Source organism: Pantherophis guttatus, chromosome 1 (assembly GCF_059756535.1).
Source record: "Pantherophis guttatus breed Tessera chromosome 1, ASM5975653v1, whole genome shotgun sequence".
NCBI classification, from domain to species: Eukaryota; Metazoa; Chordata; class Lepidosauria; order Squamata; family Colubridae; genus Pantherophis; species Pantherophis guttatus.
In genome coordinates this window covers 224679021-224700609 of record NC_142063.1, presented here as the reverse complement: position 1 = coordinate 224700609, position 21589 = coordinate 224679021, and the positions used below count along the sequence as shown (strand labels likewise).

Here is a 21589-nt window from a genome sequence, read left to right as displayed (position 1 = left end):
AATTACAAACTGGACTATTCAAACTGTGTGTATTTTTGTCTGTGTTATCGGAGTAAAAGTTTTTGGCAGGCAGCCACGGAGTTGCTGCCAAGTTCCTTATCACTGATGTTGAGTGTTTGAAGAGTTTATTTAACTCTCGGCTGGCTGGTTGGGTGTGTGCATGGTACGGGGACAGAACAGACTGCTAGTTGCAGCTCAGCAGTTCAAATCTCACCGACTCAAGGTTGACTTAGCCTTCCATCCTTCCGAGGTGGGTAAAATGAGGACCCAGACTGTTGGGGGCAATAGGTTGACTCTGTAAACAGCTTTGAGAGGGCTGTAAAAGTACTATGAAACAGTATATAAGTCTAGGTGCTATTGCTATTGCTATATTGAAATCCTGCACTTAACCAGAAAGTAATCTACTCTCTAGAATCTATGCCTTAAATAAAAATGTAAAACAATATGGCTATGGATCCTGCTGGGAGTGCATCTGAAAATTAGCAAGAACTTCTAGACAACTTTTGTATTTCTCTCTCACAAAAAAAAAAAAAAAAAATCTATCCTATTTTTTTCAATAGGCAGGGGCCTGGGCTTCTTCACTCTCTTTACCCAGCATGACCCCCACCAGTTATGGCTTCTTTTTTCTTTTGAAGTGAAAAGCCACAAAGAGTTGTGGGTATTTTTGTTGTGAAGAGAAAAGTGGGGGGGGGGAGCCTCATATTTTCAAATATGAGTAAAATCCTTTGCGTCTTCAGAAAATAGATTGTATCAAGATTTTTAAAATCTTGGACAGAAAGTTTAGACAGAAAACTGTTGAAGCCGAACCATACTCTCTGGAGTAGGAAGTAAAATGGATATTGTCCAATCACTGGTCTTAAGAGAGCCTGGCTGATGGCATGGGTGTACATATTGCATATTTTTGTTACTAATTACTGTACAAAATAGAATCTTAGTTTGATTTAATTGGCGGGAAAAAACAGTGTTGTTTTGTCAGTCATGTTTTGGCCGCAGAATGGATGGGCTTATAATGAATGTAATGGAAACAAAAGAATTGGTAATAATATATTCACATTTCAAAGACTAAGAGAATCCATCTAACTAGACCTGATGTTTTTGTAGTCATTTCTTTCATCCATAGATGAATGGAGGTTTGAAGCCTGCAGCTGTCAAATCCCAACTGCTATGACTTAAATAGTTATACAAATAGGATAGCATAAAATAATAGGTTCCAAATGAGTTGTAGCTCAGATCTCACAATCAATTGTGATATCCCCAGTAGGACAATGATGTTCACATGTATGTACAAGCATACATATCAACTGAGACCCAGATTGGTGCAGTGGTGAAGATGCTGGCATAAAAACCAGGAGATGGTGAGTGAGTTCTAGTCCCGCCTTAGAGATGAAAGGGTGGTTGTGGGCCAGGCACTCTCAGTCCATCCCACAGGATTATTGCACTGGGGAACATATTAGGTCTGTTCACCATCTTAAGTTTAATATGTGTGTGTGAGAGAGAGAGAGACAGGATAAAAAGTATAATACCATTTAACACATGTTCATAGCTGTATCCAGAACCATTCTAATGTTCCAAGAGTCAACTCATGCTTCCTCTAATTCTATTTTTAATGGGGGAGAGAGAGAATCTCTCTTTTAATTCTCATTGTATTCATTGGTTGAGATGGTCCTATGCTGACTCCTAGATTGGTCTGAGTATCTGGCTGGAACCCAAGAGCCAGATAATGATGAATTTAGACAGGAAGCACACAGAAACTTTAAATGACACTCCCATTGATAGAATGACCTGTTTTGTGGTCCTGTTTTGCCAGTTGTTTTTAAGAGTAGAGTAGAGTAAAGTAGAATAGAATAGAATAGAATAGAATAGAATAGAATAGAATAGAATAGAATAGAATAGAATAGAATAGAATAGAATAGAATAGAATAGAATAGAATGAGTTGGAAGGGACCTTGGAGGTCTTCTAGTCCAGCCCCCTGCTCAAGCCGGAGAACGTATACCATTTCAGATAAGTGACTGTCTTCTTAAAAACATCCAGTGATGGAGCGCCCATGATTTCTGAAGGCAACCTGTTCCACTGGTTAATTGTCCTCACTGTTAATGTCCTCACTTGATCCCGGTCTATTAAAATGTTATTAGGTGTTAAAGTACAAAAGTGGAATACTAATTCACACATAAACTACTCCTTCCTTGCTACCACTAGTACCACCACTCACCTATCCACAGATGTGAGGGGCTACATATCAATTTTCCCTAATCCTCCACAGTGCAGTGTGCTACAAACACTAACCAGAACTATATGCAGAGCCAATAGCCTTAGCATATGATTGCATCCACAAATTACAAAGCATAAAATATACACAGGCACAGCATATTCTCAAGCCATTAAGTCTCAAGCTTTGAGAGATGCTTTATTTAAGAGTTTCCAGAAAGGCTGTCTAGTTTTTCATGTGCTATTTCTATTTAAAAGGGCTTGCACATTTATTACTTTTTATGCAGTTAACCATCAGACCACAGTGATACATCTTAAAGATGTGGCTTACATTCAGTTTAATCATCATTCACTCTGATGAACAAAGGCCCGGATTGTATTTTTATTCTCCTAGAATTGCTTTTTATGCATGGACTTTTATATCATTTGTTTTAACTTTGTGGTAAAGTCTGAGAAATGAATAAAGGTGGTGCATATCACTAATGAATTGTCATGAAATAATGGAGGTCTAGAATCAGTGGCCAGAGCTTGTAATTATCAGAATGTAGGAAAGAGATAAATAGGTCTATGGAAAGGGATCAGAGGAAGGGATTAAAGAGTTCTAATGCAAATGGAGCCATTGGGGAAGCCGTAGAACTTCTCAAGGAAGGGGAAGTATCTCCCAAAGCATTGTTATGAAGAGAAAACACCACTAAGCATTTAGAAAAGGTTTTTAAAAAGGGGTAATATTGTGGGTGCAGGGACAGATATAAGAGCAAAGATCTAAAGACTTCACTTGATATATCCAAATCTGCAAGCCATGTCTAAGAAAAAAAAAACTGGTCAGCTTAGTAAAGCAATTTAAGGATTTATTATTTTTTTTAAAGTTTGGTTTAGTTTGTCTGTGGAGATTCTCAGACGTCTTAGTCCCAAAGGTGCCTTTTTCAAAAGGCAACTGGACTTTTTTTTTCTTGAAGACTTTTCATCCAAGACACTTCTTCAGTTCTGACTGAATGGTGGAGGATGGAAGGATCTATGTTCCTTGCAGTCATATGATCGCTAGCACTCATTCTGAGAGTCGTTGAGGCATCTTGGAGGTTTATATGTGTCCTCAGGCTCACCTGCATAGTGCAAATGGGTGTGGAACAGTAGTATGTTTCACTTACCTTTGCTACCGATTCGGAACTGTGAGCATGTGCACAAGTACACTCGCTTCACTTCTGCACGGCGCTTCTGCACATGCGCAGAACGTCCGTGATGATGTCCGGGCGGGTGGGCGGAGCCTCCTGCCACTGCCGCTACCGGTTCGTCTGAACCGGTGCAAACCAGTAGAAACCAACCACTGGTGTGGAACCTTCTTGGAACTGCTGAAAAGACTGTTGTAAACAGGAGATAGGCGGTGTTGTATCCATCCCTCTCTTTTGAGAGAGGTGCTGTTCAATCTTAATATAGAGGCCCTTGGTTTAGTTTATTTATTTTGATCCTGCCTTTATTATTTTTACAAATAACTCAAAGCGGGGAACATATCCCACACACCTTCCTTCTCCTAATTTCTCCCCAACAAGAATCCTGTTACATTTATAGGATTATTACAGTTCAAAGAAATGGAAAAGATTCTCCCTTTAAGAGTGAAAGCAGTTAATTCCATGCCTTGATGAACATGGCAGTGTTGGATTTAAAGGCTTCAAAAGAATGCTCAAGACAGAAACTGTCCTTTGTCCTTTTACAGAAGTTGGTTTTCTAACATATAGATGGTATCTAATGATGGACAAATCAGGTAGGATTTATAAAACAATTGGAAATATTACCTCTCAGATATCTATCTAAACCTCCCTGTGTATGTGTGTGGGTGTGTTCCCTCCTAGTCATAAATAGTTTGAAAAGTAATTTTTCAAATCATATGATGTGACTGTACATAATTGTCAAATTAGAGATTATTGGGCATTTAGGAAACTTGCTACACAGTAATAACAAGATTTTAATTAGAAAAGTTTTGTTTACTACCAAAGTTATACATGCCAAAACTGTATCCAGGCCTACTGGGTACAAGTTAATTGCTTTAATAGATCTAAAGGAGAGTGGGGGTGTTATCTTTTAATAGGATGGTTATTTTAAAATTAGCGGTGTTATTTAATCACCTTGTTTTTTCCTTCATTTTCCCAGTTAAGGTCTTAATATAACAATTTAAAAACGGAACGCATTAGTTCAATGTTTTTAATTTTAAAAAATTGTTTCCTTGGATTATATCAGAATGTTGATATAATGTGTTGAGTTTGCTTCATTATTTCTGGGTGAAGTTTTGAATTACATTATATTACAAAAATACTCAATTATATCTCTCATTCCTGTCAAATAAAAAGTCATCCTTATTTCCAATTTGTTATTTGACCTTTTTCATTCTTGTTCTTCCTTAGCTAAAATGTTCAGAATGTTGTTTAGTATCTTACATGCATTTATTTATTTGTACCCTGCCTTTATTATTTTTTACAAATAAGGCAGCAAGCACACAAAATAGTCCTTCTCCTTTCTATTGTCCACACGACAACAATCCTGTGAGGTGAGTTAGGCTGAGAGAGAGTGACTGGCCCAAGGTTACCCAGCTGGTTTTTATAGCTAAAGTGGGATTTGATCTCTTGATTTCTAGCCTGGTGCCTTCACCACGGAACCAAAGTGGCTGTCTACATGTCAACTGATTTCATACTTATATACCCCTGTCTTCTTCCTGGCCATGTGAAGCAATGAGCTGATATTGCTGTCCAAGAAAGAAAAGGAGAATCTTTCATCTTTAAGATACTGTTGAACTACAATTCCTAGCAGCTCTCACTAGCATGGACAAGAGAAGAGTTTTAGTTGAATAATATTGAAATCAGCCTTATATGGACCACTTAAGAGGCATTAAAAACCTGGGTGCTGTAACTCCTGCCTTTGATGCTAATATTGTATAAATAAATAATCAGCTATCTTTGCTTCTTATAGGCATGCCCTCTGACTATGTGTCTGTATATATAATTATGTGTAACAAATAGTACACCAAACCAAACAGCTGGCCAAATATTTCACTGTGTTGATGTAATTCTCTCTTCATTTTTTCTTCTGGGAAGTTCAATTCTATTGGAATGTTGCATGTACTATTCTCATGGGACTTTTACAGAAGTATCTTTGGGCTTTCATAAAGATGTAGAACAAAAGTGTGCCCACACATGCTTTTTTCATTCTACTTCCTGGCTCCTGAGCAGTGGTGAAACTCAGCAGGTTCAGACAGGTTCTGGAGAACTGGTAGCGGAAATTTTGAGTAGTTCGGAGAACCGGCAAATACCACCTCTGGCTGGCCCCAAAGTGGGGTGGGAATGGAAATTTTGCAATATCCTTCCCCCAGAAGTGAGGAGGGAATGGGGATTTTGCAGTATCCTTCCCCTGGAATGGAGTGGGAATGGAGATTTTGCAATATCCTTCCCCAGCCATGCCCACTAAGACACACCTCACCCACTAAACCATGCTCACAGAACCAGTAGTAAAATACTGATTCAGTGTTAACAAACAATAGCAAGGGGACTTGTGAGGCAAAAGCTAACATTCAAAAACAGTCAAAGTTAATAGGAACAAAGGCTCTTAGTAGTAACCAACCTTCAGCAAGAAAGCAAAAAGGGATAATCAGGTTAAAATGTTCTAAGAAGGCATTCATGAGGGAAGGCAAAAGTCAGACCACTTAGTGCTGGGGCATCACAAGAGTTGTACTAAATATATGCAGATAGCCCTGATTCATGCACTTAGATAACATGAGCCAATCCTATTGCTCCCCTGTATAGACTGCATTATTTTCAGGAACTTTTCCATGAAAAGATAAATTTATCTCTCTGCTTTTGGCTTTCTACCTCAGAGACTGAGGGATTTTATTTCCTTGTATCCTGTGGTGAAATCCTAATTTTTTTACTACCGATTCTGTGGGCGTGGCTTGCTGGGCATAGTGTGGCTTGGTGGGCGTGGCAGGGGAAGGATACTGCAAAATCTCCATTCCCACCCCACTCCTGGGAAGGGTACTACAAAATCCCCATTCGCTCCCCACTCCTGGGAGAAGGATATTGCAAAATCTCCATTCCCACCCCACTCTGGCACCAGCCAGAGGTGGTATTTGCTGGTTCTCCGAACTGCTCAAAATTTCCACTACCGGTTCTCCAGAACCTGTCAGAACCTGCTGGATTTCACCCTTGCTTGTATCCCCACGGACTAGTGGTTGAAACTCAGATTTTGATCAAAACCAGAGGGTCTGGTTCTAGGTCTCCAAAGTACTACATGTAGTCCTTGACTTACAACTGTTCTGTCCCCGTCTCACACACGCACACCAGCAGTCGACCAAGAGTTAAAATAAACCAGCAGACAAGAGTTTCCTTTGATAACAGAATTGGCAGCAACCCAGTGGCTGCTTGCCAAAAGTTTTTACTTACAAAGGGAGGTTTATCTCCTCTGACCGAAACATCAAAGTAAGTCCACAAAAGCCAAAGAATAGTCAAGTCCAGTCCAAAAATCAATCCAAGCAGAGCATATAACAAAGTTCCAGAAATGCAGAATGACTTGCTAGCTTTCAGTTTTGTCCGTCACAAAGCCTGAATGGCCACCACACCCCCTTTTATCCCCTGTGGGGTGTGGTTCAGTGACTCAGCTTAATCTCTGGCACGCCTCCTTCTCTGCTGCGCGCGCTTGTCTTTCCGACGCTGTCGGGGATCCAGCCAAGACTTATCTCCATCGCTGTCTAACTGCGGCTGCTCGGAAGTGCCTGCTTCCTGGCCTATCTCTTGGCCTTCAGAAGACACCTGAGGCATTGCCAGAGAGGAGGGTCCTGGAGAGGGAGGCCTTGCCAACTCCTCTCCTTCACTTTCGGAGTCTTCTCCCTCCGATAAGACGGGCTCGGGGGTCGTGACTTACAACCAGTCCTCATACTTATAACTGTACTAGCATCCACACGGTGAGGTGATCGAACTTCAGGGGCTTGGCAACTAGCAGATATTTATAATAGTTGCAGAATCCTAGGATCCTGTGATTGCCTTTGGAGACTTTCCCAGCCATCTTCCAACAAGCAAAGTCAATGCGGGGTGCTGGGCTCACTTAACAGTTGTATGTTTCACTTAACAACTGCAGTGATTTGCTTAATAACCATGGCAAAACAAGTTGTAGAATCGGGTGTGACTCACTTAACAACAGAAATGTTGGCCCCAGTTGTGATCATAAGTCAAGGACACCTGATTATATGGGTCTGGATGTTCCCTATACCTTTATATTTTTTTCTCCACTGTTGAGAAAGTTTCATAGACAGATACAGACTATATATCCATTCATCAATGAATTGTCTTTCTGAACTAAGATAAACTTATGAATTGATTGCTTCACAGTTCCAGAAATGGAATACTATTACCTTTATATCAGGGGTGAAATCCAGCAGGTTCTGACAGGTTCTGGAGAACTGGTAGTGGAAATTTTGAGCAGTTCGGAGAACCGGTAGCGGAAATTTTGAGTAGTTCGGAGAACCGGCAAATACCACCTCTGGCTGACCCCAGAGTGGGGTGGGAATGGAGATTTTGCAGTATCCTTCTCCTGCCACACCCACCAAGCCATGCCCATCAAGCCACACCATGCCCACCAAGCCACGCCCACAGAACCAGTAGTAAAAAAATTTGGATTTCACCACTGCTTTATATCAGATGTTTTATATCACAAAGTGGAAAAACTGACAGTATTTCACATTGTAATGGCAATGGGAAAGTAGCACATGAAGACATTTTTATGCAGCTTGGTTCGTAGGATGCACCTAACAGTACTATGCAATTAAAATTCTGATATTTATTTATTTTAAAAGATATAAGGCCATGCAATTCAGGCGGTATGACTCTGAGCAAAATACAACATAAACATAATAATAATAATAATAATGTAACAACAAACACAAGATATAATTATAAAAGGTAAACCTAAAATATATTGAATTAGGAACATCATTGCCATCATTACTGGGGCATCATCAGAAAAAATAAATCCAAAGAATGAGATTCCTTCTAATTCTGAGAAACAATAATGGGAAGTTACAGCACAAAAGAAGAAATCTATCTGAAAATGCAAATGATATTGACTAAAAGAAACTGATTGGGATATCTTTTTAGTAGAATTATCTCAGACCTCATCATTTAGTACACCTGTCTTTTTTTATAATCAAAATATAATTATTCTGAATGGCAATCAGAATGATACATATTTTTCCTCTATTTATTTAACTAGGTTTACTACAGAATATGCCAATTTCTCCTAGTAAACCTCAGCAGCAGCAAATGAATGATTATTATGATTTTCAAAGCTGCAATCAAAAAGTGCTGCTCTGAAAACTAGCTTTTGCTTTGTACATAATTATTTGTATCATTTGGACATAAATAAGACATGTCATCTAATATGTTTTTATTATTTTCAGCACAGAAGGCTGATATAAATAAGTGTATTGTTTCAGCTGCTAGATGAAGCCAAGAAATGCATTAATATTTCCAATAAGCCTTTAGAATCAAGAGAGGAATGCTTGCATATTGCAAAACTGCTACACCCTTTCTTGATGGTCACCAAACTGAATTATTTTATCAGAAGAAACAGTCAAGATTCTGCTTCACGATTGTGAAGAAGTGTGCACTAATATTCATTTGATAGGCTGCATTGCATTTCCCTTAAATTTCTAATGTTTTACAATTAACAGTGCCATTTTAAAACCTCAAAGATGCATGGAATCTGTGAGAACTTCATCATAATAAGAGATGAGATAAAGTTGTAAGATTTATATGGTGCAGATTAAAACAAAACAGCTCTAAATTCTGCATGATTCTGGCAGGTCTCTGAATAAGGCACAGATGAATTTCAGGCTGATCGTGCAAACATTGGTCAACTTGCTTGCTTTCCTTTAAAAGCAAGGGTGTTAAAGACTGGATTTTATGAGGGCTGTACTTTTAATTGATTTTATCCACAGTCAGTCAAGTAGGTGGCATGCAAATAATTGTAAATCGGTTTTACAATAACAAATAGATGGAGTGGGCTTGTTGGCAAGGCTACAAGCTTCGCTTGCACCATGCCATTCTCTTTAGACTGTTTAACTCTATGGCATTGCATTGTACCAATGCTCTCTAACATCAAGTATTGCCAGCCTAGGTACAACTCTATCCTGCCACTTAAGAGGGGCTCCTGTCCAGGAGAGATCAAGCTTGCCCACCACTCTGGAAAAGTCCAGTGGTCACAGGGAGCAAAGCTGCACCTCCATCAAAGAGCTGGTCAATGGAATTCTTCTGACTTCTTTCCCTTTCCAATTATACTTTGCCCAACCAGGGCAACTAAATTAAGCTACTGATGAGGGTTTTTTTTTTCCTGTAAAGGATCCAAGCTACATAACAGTTACACCTGCCAACCCATTTGGCACAGGGGTGAAATCCAGCAGATTCTGATAGGTTCTGGAGTGGAAATTTTGAGTAGTTCGGAGAACTGGCAGTGGAAATTTTGAGTAGTTCGGAGAACCGGGTGGGAATGGAGATTTTGCATTATCCTTCCCCTGGAGTGGGGAGGGAATGGAGATTTTGCAGTATCCTTCCCCTATCACGCCCACCAAGCCATGCGACGCCCACCAAGCCACACCCACAGAACTGATAGTAAAAAAATTTGAATTTTTTTTTTTTAATTTGATTTATATGCCGCCCTTCTCCGGAGACTCAGGGCGGCTTACAATGTGCTCAGAATTTCACCACTGATTTGCAGCCTAAGTTCAGCTAGACACAATATATATTAATATATATATATATTAATCCTCACTACATCCCAGTGAGGCAATTAGACAGTGGCTCAAAATACTGCCAATTCTTTCATTCTTAAGCCCCCTCCTCCTGGTCACATGACCCAAAGGGGAGTTGTCATTAAGGAGATGGAAACAAGCTATCCCCTTTATGCACTGTTTACTTTATTTCAAATAGAATCTTGACTCTTGAAAAACTCTAAAATCTAACTAATTTAGGGCCGATTCTGTCAAGTCTACTCCTGCGTAGCTCTATGACCTACAAGAAAATGTACTACATACATTGCCTAGTTTGGTGGCAATAAACCATATTTGCAGAATACATTTTGTTTACCTGCATAATATGGGTTAAATATTATTTGCTTTTTTTAAAGCACTGTACCAAGCAACGAAGTCATTTAAATTTCCTGAAAATCATCTTAAACTTAAAATTAGCTAATCTGGGAGGAGGAATGGAACTTCAGTAGTAAAGATGACAGATGCTCTATTGCTTCCTTTTTCCCAGGACTATAATGATGAAATCCGTCAAGAGCAATTGAGAGAATTGTCGTATTTAAATGGTTCAGAGGACTCACCTCGTGGGCGAAGTATTCGAGGGAGAGGAATTCGGGTTCCTCCTGCAGCTCCTTCAAGGTCAGTTGCTTTGTCTTTCTTTATACTCAGAATAAATACTTTATAATAGCTATAACCTTGGTTACAAATGACTTGGTTAATAAACAGATATATGCCACAGTTCACAGATACAGCTGAGAAAAATAAAAGAGGGTGTCTTGTTTATACACTTGGTTCTAACAAAACCTTCCACTTAGTTGTAATTGCATTTACACAGAGGAACTGAAAATATGTCTTGTAAAGCAAAGAGACTAAAGAAAATTTATGGTTTTGTTCCAAACCGATGAACATTCAGCCTAGCATAAATCCCAGTATTTTCATATTTAAATAAACATAGCCACATCTACTGGAGTCATATGGTCTCTACCCTCATCTTCACCGATTTAGTTTCCTTCAGTTGTTTTAGGGATTACAATTCTCATAATCCTCCAATGGGTTTAGCCATGCTGGCTGGAGGTGATTAAAGTCACCTACTGATATTTCTGGAAGATGCCTGTCTTTATAAGGTAAACCCTGCACACAGGGGTGAAATGCTCTCGGTTTGAACCGAATCACCCGATCCAGTAGCGATGGAGGTGGGTGGTTCGGAGAACGGGTAGCAATAATCCCTGCCCCTCCCCCCCCCATGCCCAGCTGAGCCGCACAATCATCAGAGACTTTTTTTTTTTTTTTGCTTTTAAAAGCATTTTTTCTACAACCTCTTTGGCCGAAAAAATGCTTTTAAAAGTAAAAAATAAAGCCTCTGAAGATCACACGGCTCAGCTGGGATCATCAAAGGCTTTTAAAAGAAAAAACCCTTTTTTTCTTTTAAATGCCTCTGACGATCCAAGCTGAGTTGGCTGATGGGCAGAGACTTTTTTTCTTTTAAATGCCTCTAATGATCAGGCAACTCAGCTTGGATTGTCAGAGGTATTTAAAAGAAAAAAAGGGTTTTTTTTCTTTTAAATGCCTCTGACAATCCAAGCTGAGTTGCTTGATCCGCAGAGGCAAGCTGAGTTCCCTGATCGTCAGAGGTATTTAAAAGAAAAAAAGTCTCTGCCCATCAGGCAACTCAGCTGGGATCGTCAGAGCCTTTTGAAAGCATTTTTTACAACCTCTTCACCGAAGAGGTTGTAGAAAAAATGGTTTTAAAAGTAAAAAAAAAAATTGATCATGCCCACCCAGTCACATTACCCCCCCCCCACTAAGTGACGCCCACAGAACCAGTAGTAACAAATTTTAGATTTCAACAGTGCCTGCACATGCGTGCTAGTTGTTTTGACTCTAGAGACAGTGCTCATTTCAGTTTCTAAGCTGAAGAGCCAGCGCTGTCCAAAGACGTCTCCGTGGTCATGTGACCGGCATGACTAACTGGTGAAGGCACACGGAGCGCTGTTACCTTCCAACCAAAGTGGTCCCTATTTTTCTACTTGCATTTTTTACGTGCCTTCGAACTGCTAGGTTGGCAGAAGCTGGGACAAATAACGGAAGCTCACTCTGTTACATGGCACTAGGGATTTGAACTGCTGAACTACCGACCTTCTGATTGACGAACTCAGTGTCTTAGCCACTGAGCCACTACGTCCCTTGCCTGTCTTTATAGTAGGGCCTTATTTCTCTGAAAATCTTCAAGAACAATTTTGTTAAATGCTTATATTTTGGGTGTACCTTCTGCTTCTATATAAAACAGGTTTTGGGATAACTTATGCATGATGACTTGTTCAAAAGAATAATAAAAAAATGTCTAGAATAGATCCAGTACAATTAACTTATTTTAAAATCTACTACAAAATTAAATTTATTCTTAATTTATGTTTGGCAGTCTCTCTATATACCACAAAAGAATTTAATTGACTGTAGGTAGATTTTAACTTAGTATACGCAAAAACGTCCAAATAAAACCTCATAGGGTTCACAGAACTGAAGTCTAAACTAAGCCTTTGGTTTTATCCAATATCCCATATGGATTTATTTCTCTTTTTTCATTAACATTTCAAGACACTGATTAAAAAGAACCTTGTTTTTTCTTTCAATGTAGTAACTTCCTTTTTCTATCAGCATATGTAGATATCTTAATTACATTTGCACATCCACCTTCTTTTATAGCGGATTGATGCTATACTTATCATCCTTGGTCCCTTAGGATAACTAATATTCATTCTCTCTCTGGGGTATGCAATGATCATCTAAACAAGGAAACACTTATTTCAATAACACCTTCCCAAAACATGGAGATCAAGAACGTTCACAGCCAAGGTCAGAGTGTGAGCATAATTTCATTGTACGGGAACATTATTATGTCTTCATCAAACTCGATTCTGCCCTTTATGACTCCAATTACATGCAATTTAATATTTCTAATAAAATCAGGAATCTATTTTATAAGGTGGTTTAGTTCACCTTACTACCGGTACTTGTAGAATTAGCTGCATTTCATTTCTTCTTTCCTTCTCTAAAAGTTCTAAAGTGAGCCATATTCCCATTCGTAACTACCTCTTCTCCCTTTGAAATCATTCTTTGCAAGTCCATGTTAACAATTCAGATCCTTGGAATCTCATCTTAAAACCTACTGTGGTTTCAACTGAATTCCTGCAGAATAAATTCTTTCCAGGAATCAGCACGTGATTAAAAATAGTGCCTGCTTTAGATTTATGTGTCAAATCCTGATTATATAACACCTTTCTAATTTGAATAATGTTGAATAATATAGGGAAGGGCTAAGTATGCTAATTCAGAAGAAAAATTTCAGACCTCACATTAATGCAACAGCTTTCTGTTCTTCATTAGAGCACTCTGACTTTTTCCAGGCTGCCTTGGCATCCTTTATTTTAAAAAAGATACTATTTTAAGGAAACAGTCAATGCAGTTCTTAGAGCCATTGCATCTTTTTCATGTTCATGCAAAAACCTTTAAAAATAGGGAACTTAATAGATAGTAAAGATGGGATATTCTTGTTTGAAGTCCAAAGGATTTCTTCTGAATTATTTGAAAACTCCATAGAATCCTAATACACAACATTATTAACATAGAATGCATATTCATCAAATATACAGAATAGAATAGAATAGAATAGAATAGAATAGAATAGAATAGAATGGAATGGAATGGAATGGAATGGAATGGAATGGAATGGAATGGAATGGAACTTAGAGATCTTCTAGTCCAGCTCCCTGCTCAAACAGGAGAACCTAGACTATTTCAGCTAAGTGACTGTCTAGGCCAGTGGTTCTCAACCTTCCTAATGCCGCGACCCTTTAATACAGTTCCTCATGTTGTGGTGACCCCCAACCAGGGGTGGGTTCTAAATTTTTTTACTACCGCTTCTGTGGGCGTGGCTTATTTTGTGGGTGTGGCTTGGAGGTCATGTGACTGGGTGGGCGTGGCTAGCTGGTCATGTGACCGGGTGGCCATGGCTATGTGTATCGGGTCTACTCAGAGGGCTGAAGAAAGTCATTTCTGACAGGTCCTCGCACTTTTGACTGGTCCTCACACTTATGACCATCCCCACATTTATGCCTGTGCAGCATTCTTAACAACCATATCACTCATTTCACAACAGATAGGGCAAAAACGTAATTTGTGAGGACAGTCGTAATTTCGAGGACCGGTCAAAAATAACTTTTTCAGCCCTCTGAGTAGTCCATATGCATAAAAGGATACAGCAATAGAGAGGGATGAAGGAAGGGAAGGGAAATTAGAGTAGGAGTGAAGGTAAGAGAGGGAGGAAGAGAGGAGGAGAAGGAGAAAGAAAGAGGAAGTAGGGAGAAGAAGAAGAGGGGGGAAGAAAAAGTAAGAAAGAAAGAAAAGACAGAGGTGGTAGGTTTGAGGAGAAAGATTGCTGTACAATAAAAAAGATGAAAGGGAAGAAAATCAATCCCAAACAAATATTAAGATATTAAGATAAAGAATGAATTTTATTTTAAAGAATTTAAGAATAAAAATTTAAAGAATAAAAGAGAACAAATAGGAATAAATAGCAATAATTAGAAACACACATACAAACATATAACGTATTTTCTTTGAACAGAGTATTTGGCCGGTTCACAAATTTAAACAGTTGTAGGAGGTTAGCACCCACCCCTTTCCTAGAAGAATGAAATATTTTGGGAAATATTAAAAAGGCAGAATATTATATTTCCCTGGATGAGAAATGGAGAAGCATATTTTACAGACAAAGCAGCTCCCACCTTCCTGCCCCCCACCCTTTGTAAATGGGCCAGAGGCAGAAAGTCAATCCTTTGTCAAAGGACATTTGCAACACAATAGCAATAGAAACTAACACAATGGGCCCCATCAAGCCATGTGATCCTGTCCACCATTAAACTATCTTTCCAAGCAGTCTCCATGTTTCCAGTGTCTTTTCCCCCACTTGGAGCAGAACCCAGGAGGATATTTCTTCCAACACAGTATTTAGTCATTTCAATTAAATTTACAATTTCTATAGTTCCTTTTTGCCATATTTATTCCTCATCTATTTTTTAAAAAAACAATATTACCCTTCATCCTCATCTCTAATCTTAATCAAATTCAATTTTTCCCTTCTATTCTATATTATACCCCTTCGCATTGTCATCTATTTTTATATCCATCCTCACATTGGTTAATTATGTAATACAGTTGTTTAATACAAATTCAACATTTTAATATAAATCAATTAGTTATATAACTATCTTTTTTGTATATTAATCAATATGAACATGAATATTCCAATTATTTCCATGCAATCCAATTTCTTACAAATCAATTAATTATATTTACCAATAATAATAAACCAAATAATTTCCCCCATATATCCCTCCAAACCACAACTTAACCATTTCTGCTTTCAACACAATATACAATTAATAGTATCTCAATTATTACAATTCCCTAGTTAAATAGAGCTTTTTTTCTTTTGTGTTTTAAAATCTTGAACCTCCTCTTGCCCTAAATTTCCCATTGTTTGCACCTACCTTTTTTGGTGAGGAAAAAGAAAAGAAATCTCTCTGCCTCATTTTGTCACGTTGCAGCAAAGACCCTGCTTCCTTACTTTCAATTTCGCTTATCAGCATAGCTAGGGGGAAAAAAATTTGCTCCAGGAATTTACCTCTTTGCAGCTAGCTCTTTGAAGCCCCGCGGCAACAATTTAAAGTTTTTTTTCCCTCTAGCCATCAGCTGGGACTCCGGAGACAGCAATAGATTGGGAGTGGGCGGGGTAAGCGAACGGCGAACGGCGATCCAAGAGAGGCAGAGGGTGAGAGTGAGTGAAGGCGTGGGAGGGGGGGCGAGAGTGGGCTTTAGCGACCCCTGTGAAATGGCCGTTCAACCCCCAAAGGGGTCGCGACCCCCAGGTTGAGAACCGCTGGTCTAGGCTCTTCTTTAAAACATCCAGTGATGGAGTGCCTATGATTTCTGGAGGAAAGTTGTTCCACTGGTTAATTGTCCTCACTGTTAGGAAGTTTCTCCTTAATTCCAGGTTGCTTCTCTCTTTGATTAGTTTCCAACCGTTGTTTCTTGTCTTGCCTCTGGTGCTTTGGGGAATAATTTGATCCCCTCTTCTTTGTGGCAGCCCCTCAAGAACTGGAATATTGCTATCATGTCACCCTTGTTTCTTCTTTTCTTTAGACTAGCCAAATTCAAATCCTGTAGCTGTTCTTCATACAGTATGTTTTAGTCTCCAGGACTTTGATCAAAATTTGAGTAAAAAAATGATTTCTTTTGAATATCTTGAAATGAAAAAGTTATTATTTCAAATAAGACTTGGCTGCACACAACTTACGTCTTATTTATATAACATATAATTTAAATATATAAGGCCACCAATCTCACAATTTTTGTGATACATTCTTTAAAAGCAAAAGCCTATAATATAGACCAGCGATGGCTAACCTTTTTACTATTGCGTGCCGGGGGGGGTCGCGCACACACATACCCACACTCATAATTCTATGCACCCCACCCCTGCCCCTGCGCATGCACGTGCGACCCCCCCCCATTTCTCCCGCTCCTGGCACGCGATGGCCCGGTAAGCCCATTTTTCTTTCTCACCTGGCTCCAGGGCCTCTCTAGGAGTCTGGGGAGGGTGAAAACTGCCTTCCTCACCCCCACCCCCCAGAGGTCCTCTGGAGGCCGAAAATGGCCCATTTAACAACTTCCGGTGAGACTGGAAGGCCCATTTTTTGCTATCCCCAGCCTCCAGGGCCTCTCTAGGAGTCTGGGAAGGGCAAAAATGGCCTTCCCCACCCGCACCCATGGAGGTCCTCCGGAGGCTGAAAACGGCCCATTTGACAACTTCCGGTGAGACCATTTTTCTACAAGGTATAGGTGGCGTTTCAATTGTTAACACATTGACAAAACTGTTGAAAATGTTTCTGCTTACAAAGGGAATTTACTTATAACTTATTACATTATGCCCTAGGTTTCCCCCTAGAAGGTCAGGACCACTTACCTGGTTGTTCTCTACCCTCCCAATATTTTACTTCCTGTGATATGACATATTCCAGCTCAGTGAAAGTGCCTGGTCCAGGTTCATGACTAATTAATGAAACTGACCTCAGTTTCTGCCATTTAAGTGTGCAAAACAAATAAATATAATAGGTTTTCATGATTTTATATGTTCTTTGGGGGGCGGGTTCTGTTACATCTTTGTCATGAGCTATTAATTCTGCATTGATGTTTCTATAGTGCATTCTTCCCCTAAAAGAATATTTAATTATGTGTGGGAGAATTTCACTCCACCTTTTGATCCCAAGTCCCCCACTGTAACTTCCAACTAAAATATAAAGGTACAATAAACCATATGGAATAAAACATGCAATATACAGTATCAGTTAAATAATTCAAACCACCAAATGGGGGCAATACTCAGGTCATTTAAAATATACATAGCCATAGCAGGAGGTAGAGCAGACCAATGATATAATACGATGAAGCTATTTTTTTTAATATTTTAGCTATAGACCAGCCAAATATCTTTTAGGAGTTGTGCACAATCCATGAGCTTCTGTGCTGAAGGCTTGCTAGAATGTCTTCGCTAAGCTTATTTTTGGAGCAGTGGTGAAATCCAATTTTTTTTACTACCGGTTCTGTGGGCGTGGCTTGGTGGGCGTGGTGTGGCTTGGTGGGCGTGGCAGGGGAAGGGGGGATTTTACTGCAAAATTCCCATTCCCTCCCCACTCCTGGGGAAGGATACTGCAAAATCTCCATTCCCACCCCAATCCTGGGGCCAGCTAGAGGTGGTATTTGCCAGTTCTCTGAACTACTCAAAATTTCCGCTACTGGTTTTCCAGAACCTGTCAGAACTGGCTGGATTTCACCCCTGCTTTGGAGGTAGAGGAACCAGAGCAGCCACAGAAGTTCAGTGCCAGATTCAAGTACATTTCTGTGAGATGCCACAGTCACAAATCCCTTAGGATGCTTTAGATAATAATAGTAACATTTTACAAATGCTGGAGTGATTTGGAAGAGTGCCTTAGATTTCTAGGTATTGTGAGCACAGTACCTTTCTGCTCTTTATTAAAGCATATCTTTTTTCCCCATGCTTCTGCCTAAACCAAAAGAAAGGAATGATGGCTTCAACAGCCATGTTTATTTTAAGGAATCCACTGCTTAAGGCAGCCACATCTTTCCCCACATTTTTGCCACTTTCCAGAATATCTTAACTTTCCTGAACTAATTTTTCTTCAGGATTTTCTTCAGGATTGGACTCCTTCAAGGACTTCCCAGAGCAAAAACAGGGTATAGCATAACAAACATAAGCTAAAATAAGCTAACTTTCTGTGGTCTCCAAACTCCCTCTTGCTCTTTAACTCCCCTTTCAACTAACTAAACATATGCAAAAAGAAAATATAGATTTCATTCATAAGCTATTTGAAACTTTTTAGTCCGATATTTGCTTTGAATGTAGTCAATCCATCTTCTCCATTCCAATATATATCTTTCATTTGAATGGTCCTTCAAATGGCTGAAATTTTAGCCATCTCTGCTAAATTCACTACTTTTAGTGTCCATTCTTCAATAGTAGGCAAGTCTTCCTTCTTCCAGTACTGTGCCACCAAGAGTCTGGCTGCTGTTATTAAATTTAAAATCAACTTAGTCTCTATAAAAGTACAGTCTGTAATTATGCCTAACAAAAAGAACTGTGGAGTAAATTTTATCTTCTTTTTGAGAATATTTTGAATAATCCACCATATTTTTATCCAAAATGCCTTAATTTTTTTACATGTCCACCATATATGATAATATGTGGCATCATCACATTCATATCTCCAACACTTAGGTTGCACACTTGGATACATACAGGCTAGCTTTTTAGGATCCAGATGCCATCTATAAAACAGTTTATAAAAATTCTCTCTTAAATTTTGGGCTTGCGTGAACTTCACATTTCTAACCCATATTTTTTCCCATGTTTCCATCATTATTGGTTCTTCAATATTTTGTGCCCACTTTATCATACAGTCCTTAATTAACTCTGTTTCTGAATCTATTTCTACCAACGCATTATACAACCTTTTTATATGCATTTGACTTTGATCTCTAATCTGTTTTACCAAGTTCTCCTCATTTTGCAGAAAACCAATTTTCTGATCTTCTCTCCATCTAGCTTGCAACTGTACATATTGAAACCATGTTCAAATTGTCCTTTCTTCTCTTAGTTGATTCAAAGATTTTAATTGAAGTATACCTCTTTCCTTGTTAAGAAGCTCTTTATATGTAATCACATCCTGCCTTTGCTCTACACTTATATTCTCTATCGCGTGTCTGGGTATTGCCCACAATGGTAACTTCTCGTTTAGTTTATACTTGTACTTTTTCCAGACACGCAATACAGCATTCCTTAATATATGACTTTTAAAAGTCTTATCCACTTTCTTATCATATAATAAATAAGCATGCCACCCATAAATCAAATCATATCCCTCAATATTCAATATTCTTTCTTCTGTTAAATTCAACCAATCACTCATTGCTGATAGAACAGCTGCCTCATAATATAGTCTTAAATTAGGCATTTTGAGACCTCCTCCTTCACGTATATCCTGCATTATTTTTTGTTTTATTCTCGGTCTCTTCCCTGCCCAAACAAAATTATTAATACCCTTCTGCCATATCTTCAAATTCTCATCTTTTTTAAGTATTGGTATCATTGAAAAAGAAACAAAAACTTAGGCAAAACATTTATTTTTACTGCTGCTATTCTTCCCAACAAGGATAATTGTAATTTTTTCCAGTTTTCCATCTCTCTCTGTATTTTTTGCCACAACGGATCATAATTATACTTAAATAATTTTGCATTTGATGTCATAATATAGACCCCTAAATATTTAACTTTTTTTACAATTTCAAATCCTGTTAGTCTTTCTAATTCTTCTTTTTGATTTATAGTCATATTTTTAGTTATTATCTTCGTTTTCCCTGCATTTATTTTAAATCCAGATACTTGTCCATATTGATTAATTATATCCATTAGACCTACAACCAACTGTAATGGTTCGGTTAAAGTAACAACCAAGTCGTCTGCGAATGCTCGTAATCTATAGTCATACTGCCTAATCTTAATTCCACTTATTTTGTCTGACCCATGTATCTTACTTAACAAAAATTCCAAAGTCAAAATAAACAATAATGGAGACAAAGGGCATCCTTGTCTTGTTCCTTTTTCTATATTAAAAGTATCTGTTAAACTACCATTAATTATTATTTGCGCTGTTTGTTTCTGATATATTGCCTTAATAGATTTTGTGAAATGTTCCCAAAACTGCATCTTTTCTATTATTTTCAATAAGAATTGCTAGTTCAATCAATCAAATGCTTTCTCTGCATCAAGAAATATCAGCACCACAGGGATTTCCTCCTTCACCTTTTGGATAATGAAGTTCTCTACAAAGTATGTCTACCTGCAGAGAGTTTAATTCCCAGATGATATCAGGGTAGCTGAAATTTCTCATTGCCTTGGTGGTGTATTTCCTGAACATCTTAGCCATCTGGTTTACAAAGTTTTTATCTGTATCTTCTGCTTGCTAGGGGGACCTGTAGTACCGTGTCATTTCTATGTTTTTTCCCTTAATACTCATCGAGATGCTTTCTGCAAAGCTTTCATCCTAGCACAGGTAGTCCTCGACTTACAACCACAATTGAGCCCCAAATTTCTGTTTTTAAGCAAAGCAGTTTTGCAATAGTTTTGTAACTTTCCTTGCCACATTTGTTAAGTGAATCACTGTACTTGTTAAGTTAGTAACACGGTTGTTAAGGGAATCTGGCTTCCACATTGACTTTGCTCGTCAAAGGTCGCTAAACCTCTGGATCACTTGCCCATAGAACTCTACAACTGTATAAATAGGAGCCAATTGCCATGAGTCTGAATTTTGATCACATGACCATGGGGACACTGCAATGGTTGTAGATATGAAAAATGAGCATAAGTCACTTTTTTCAGTGCTGCTGTAATTTGGAACGGTCACTAAACAAATGAAGTTGAGGATACCTGTATTATGAATTCCCTACAGGAGTCATCATTTTTACACACACACACACACACACACACACATTTTTCAGTGAGTCTGTTTCTTTTGCATCTCTTTGTAACCTTCCAGGATTATATTCCTGTCCTACCCCATCAGATTTCAGTAATACTAATAAATATTTGCCCCCTTACTTTCTCCCATACCAGATCTTTCATCCTAAGGGTTTCAAATTGACTCTCTTTGTTCTCTATATTCTGAATATTGATCTAAGCTGTTGAGTATTGCCCTTCTTAGGTTTGCCTGTTGCATCTCCTCAGCACTCTTTCCTTCTTACATTTCCTTCCAAATTTTGAACTTTACCATTGAATGGTAATGTACCAATAAAGGAGAATATTTATAACTCAGGGTTGAAATGATGGGTCCATGGTACTCTCTGAGCGTGGTTGCTTTCTTGCAGATGTTTCATTACCCAAACATCAGGTAACATCATCAGGCAACATCAAGGCATCAGAATGCTCTGATGATGTTACCTGATTTAGGTAATGAAACCTCTGCAAGAAAAGAACC

At 38.7% G+C, this 21589-nt stretch overlaps 1 protein-coding gene across 2 annotated transcripts in view; it reads left to right on the top strand.

Annotated features, from left to right (window-relative positions):
- KHDRBS2 (KH RNA binding domain containing, signal transduction associated 2) overlaps positions 1–21589 on the top strand; it is a 413845-nt gene that overhangs the window by 229147 nt on the left and 163109 nt on the right. For both annotated transcript variants that reach the window (XR_009621906.2, XM_060689217.2), the window contains exon 5: positions 10492–10619. Coding sequence is in view for 1 of the 2 variants with exons in the window: in XM_060689217.2 (XP_060545200.1) it covers positions 10492–10619 (128 nt within the window). In the remaining variant the exon portion in view is untranslated. The remainder of the gene's footprint in view (positions 1–10491; positions 10620–21589) is intronic.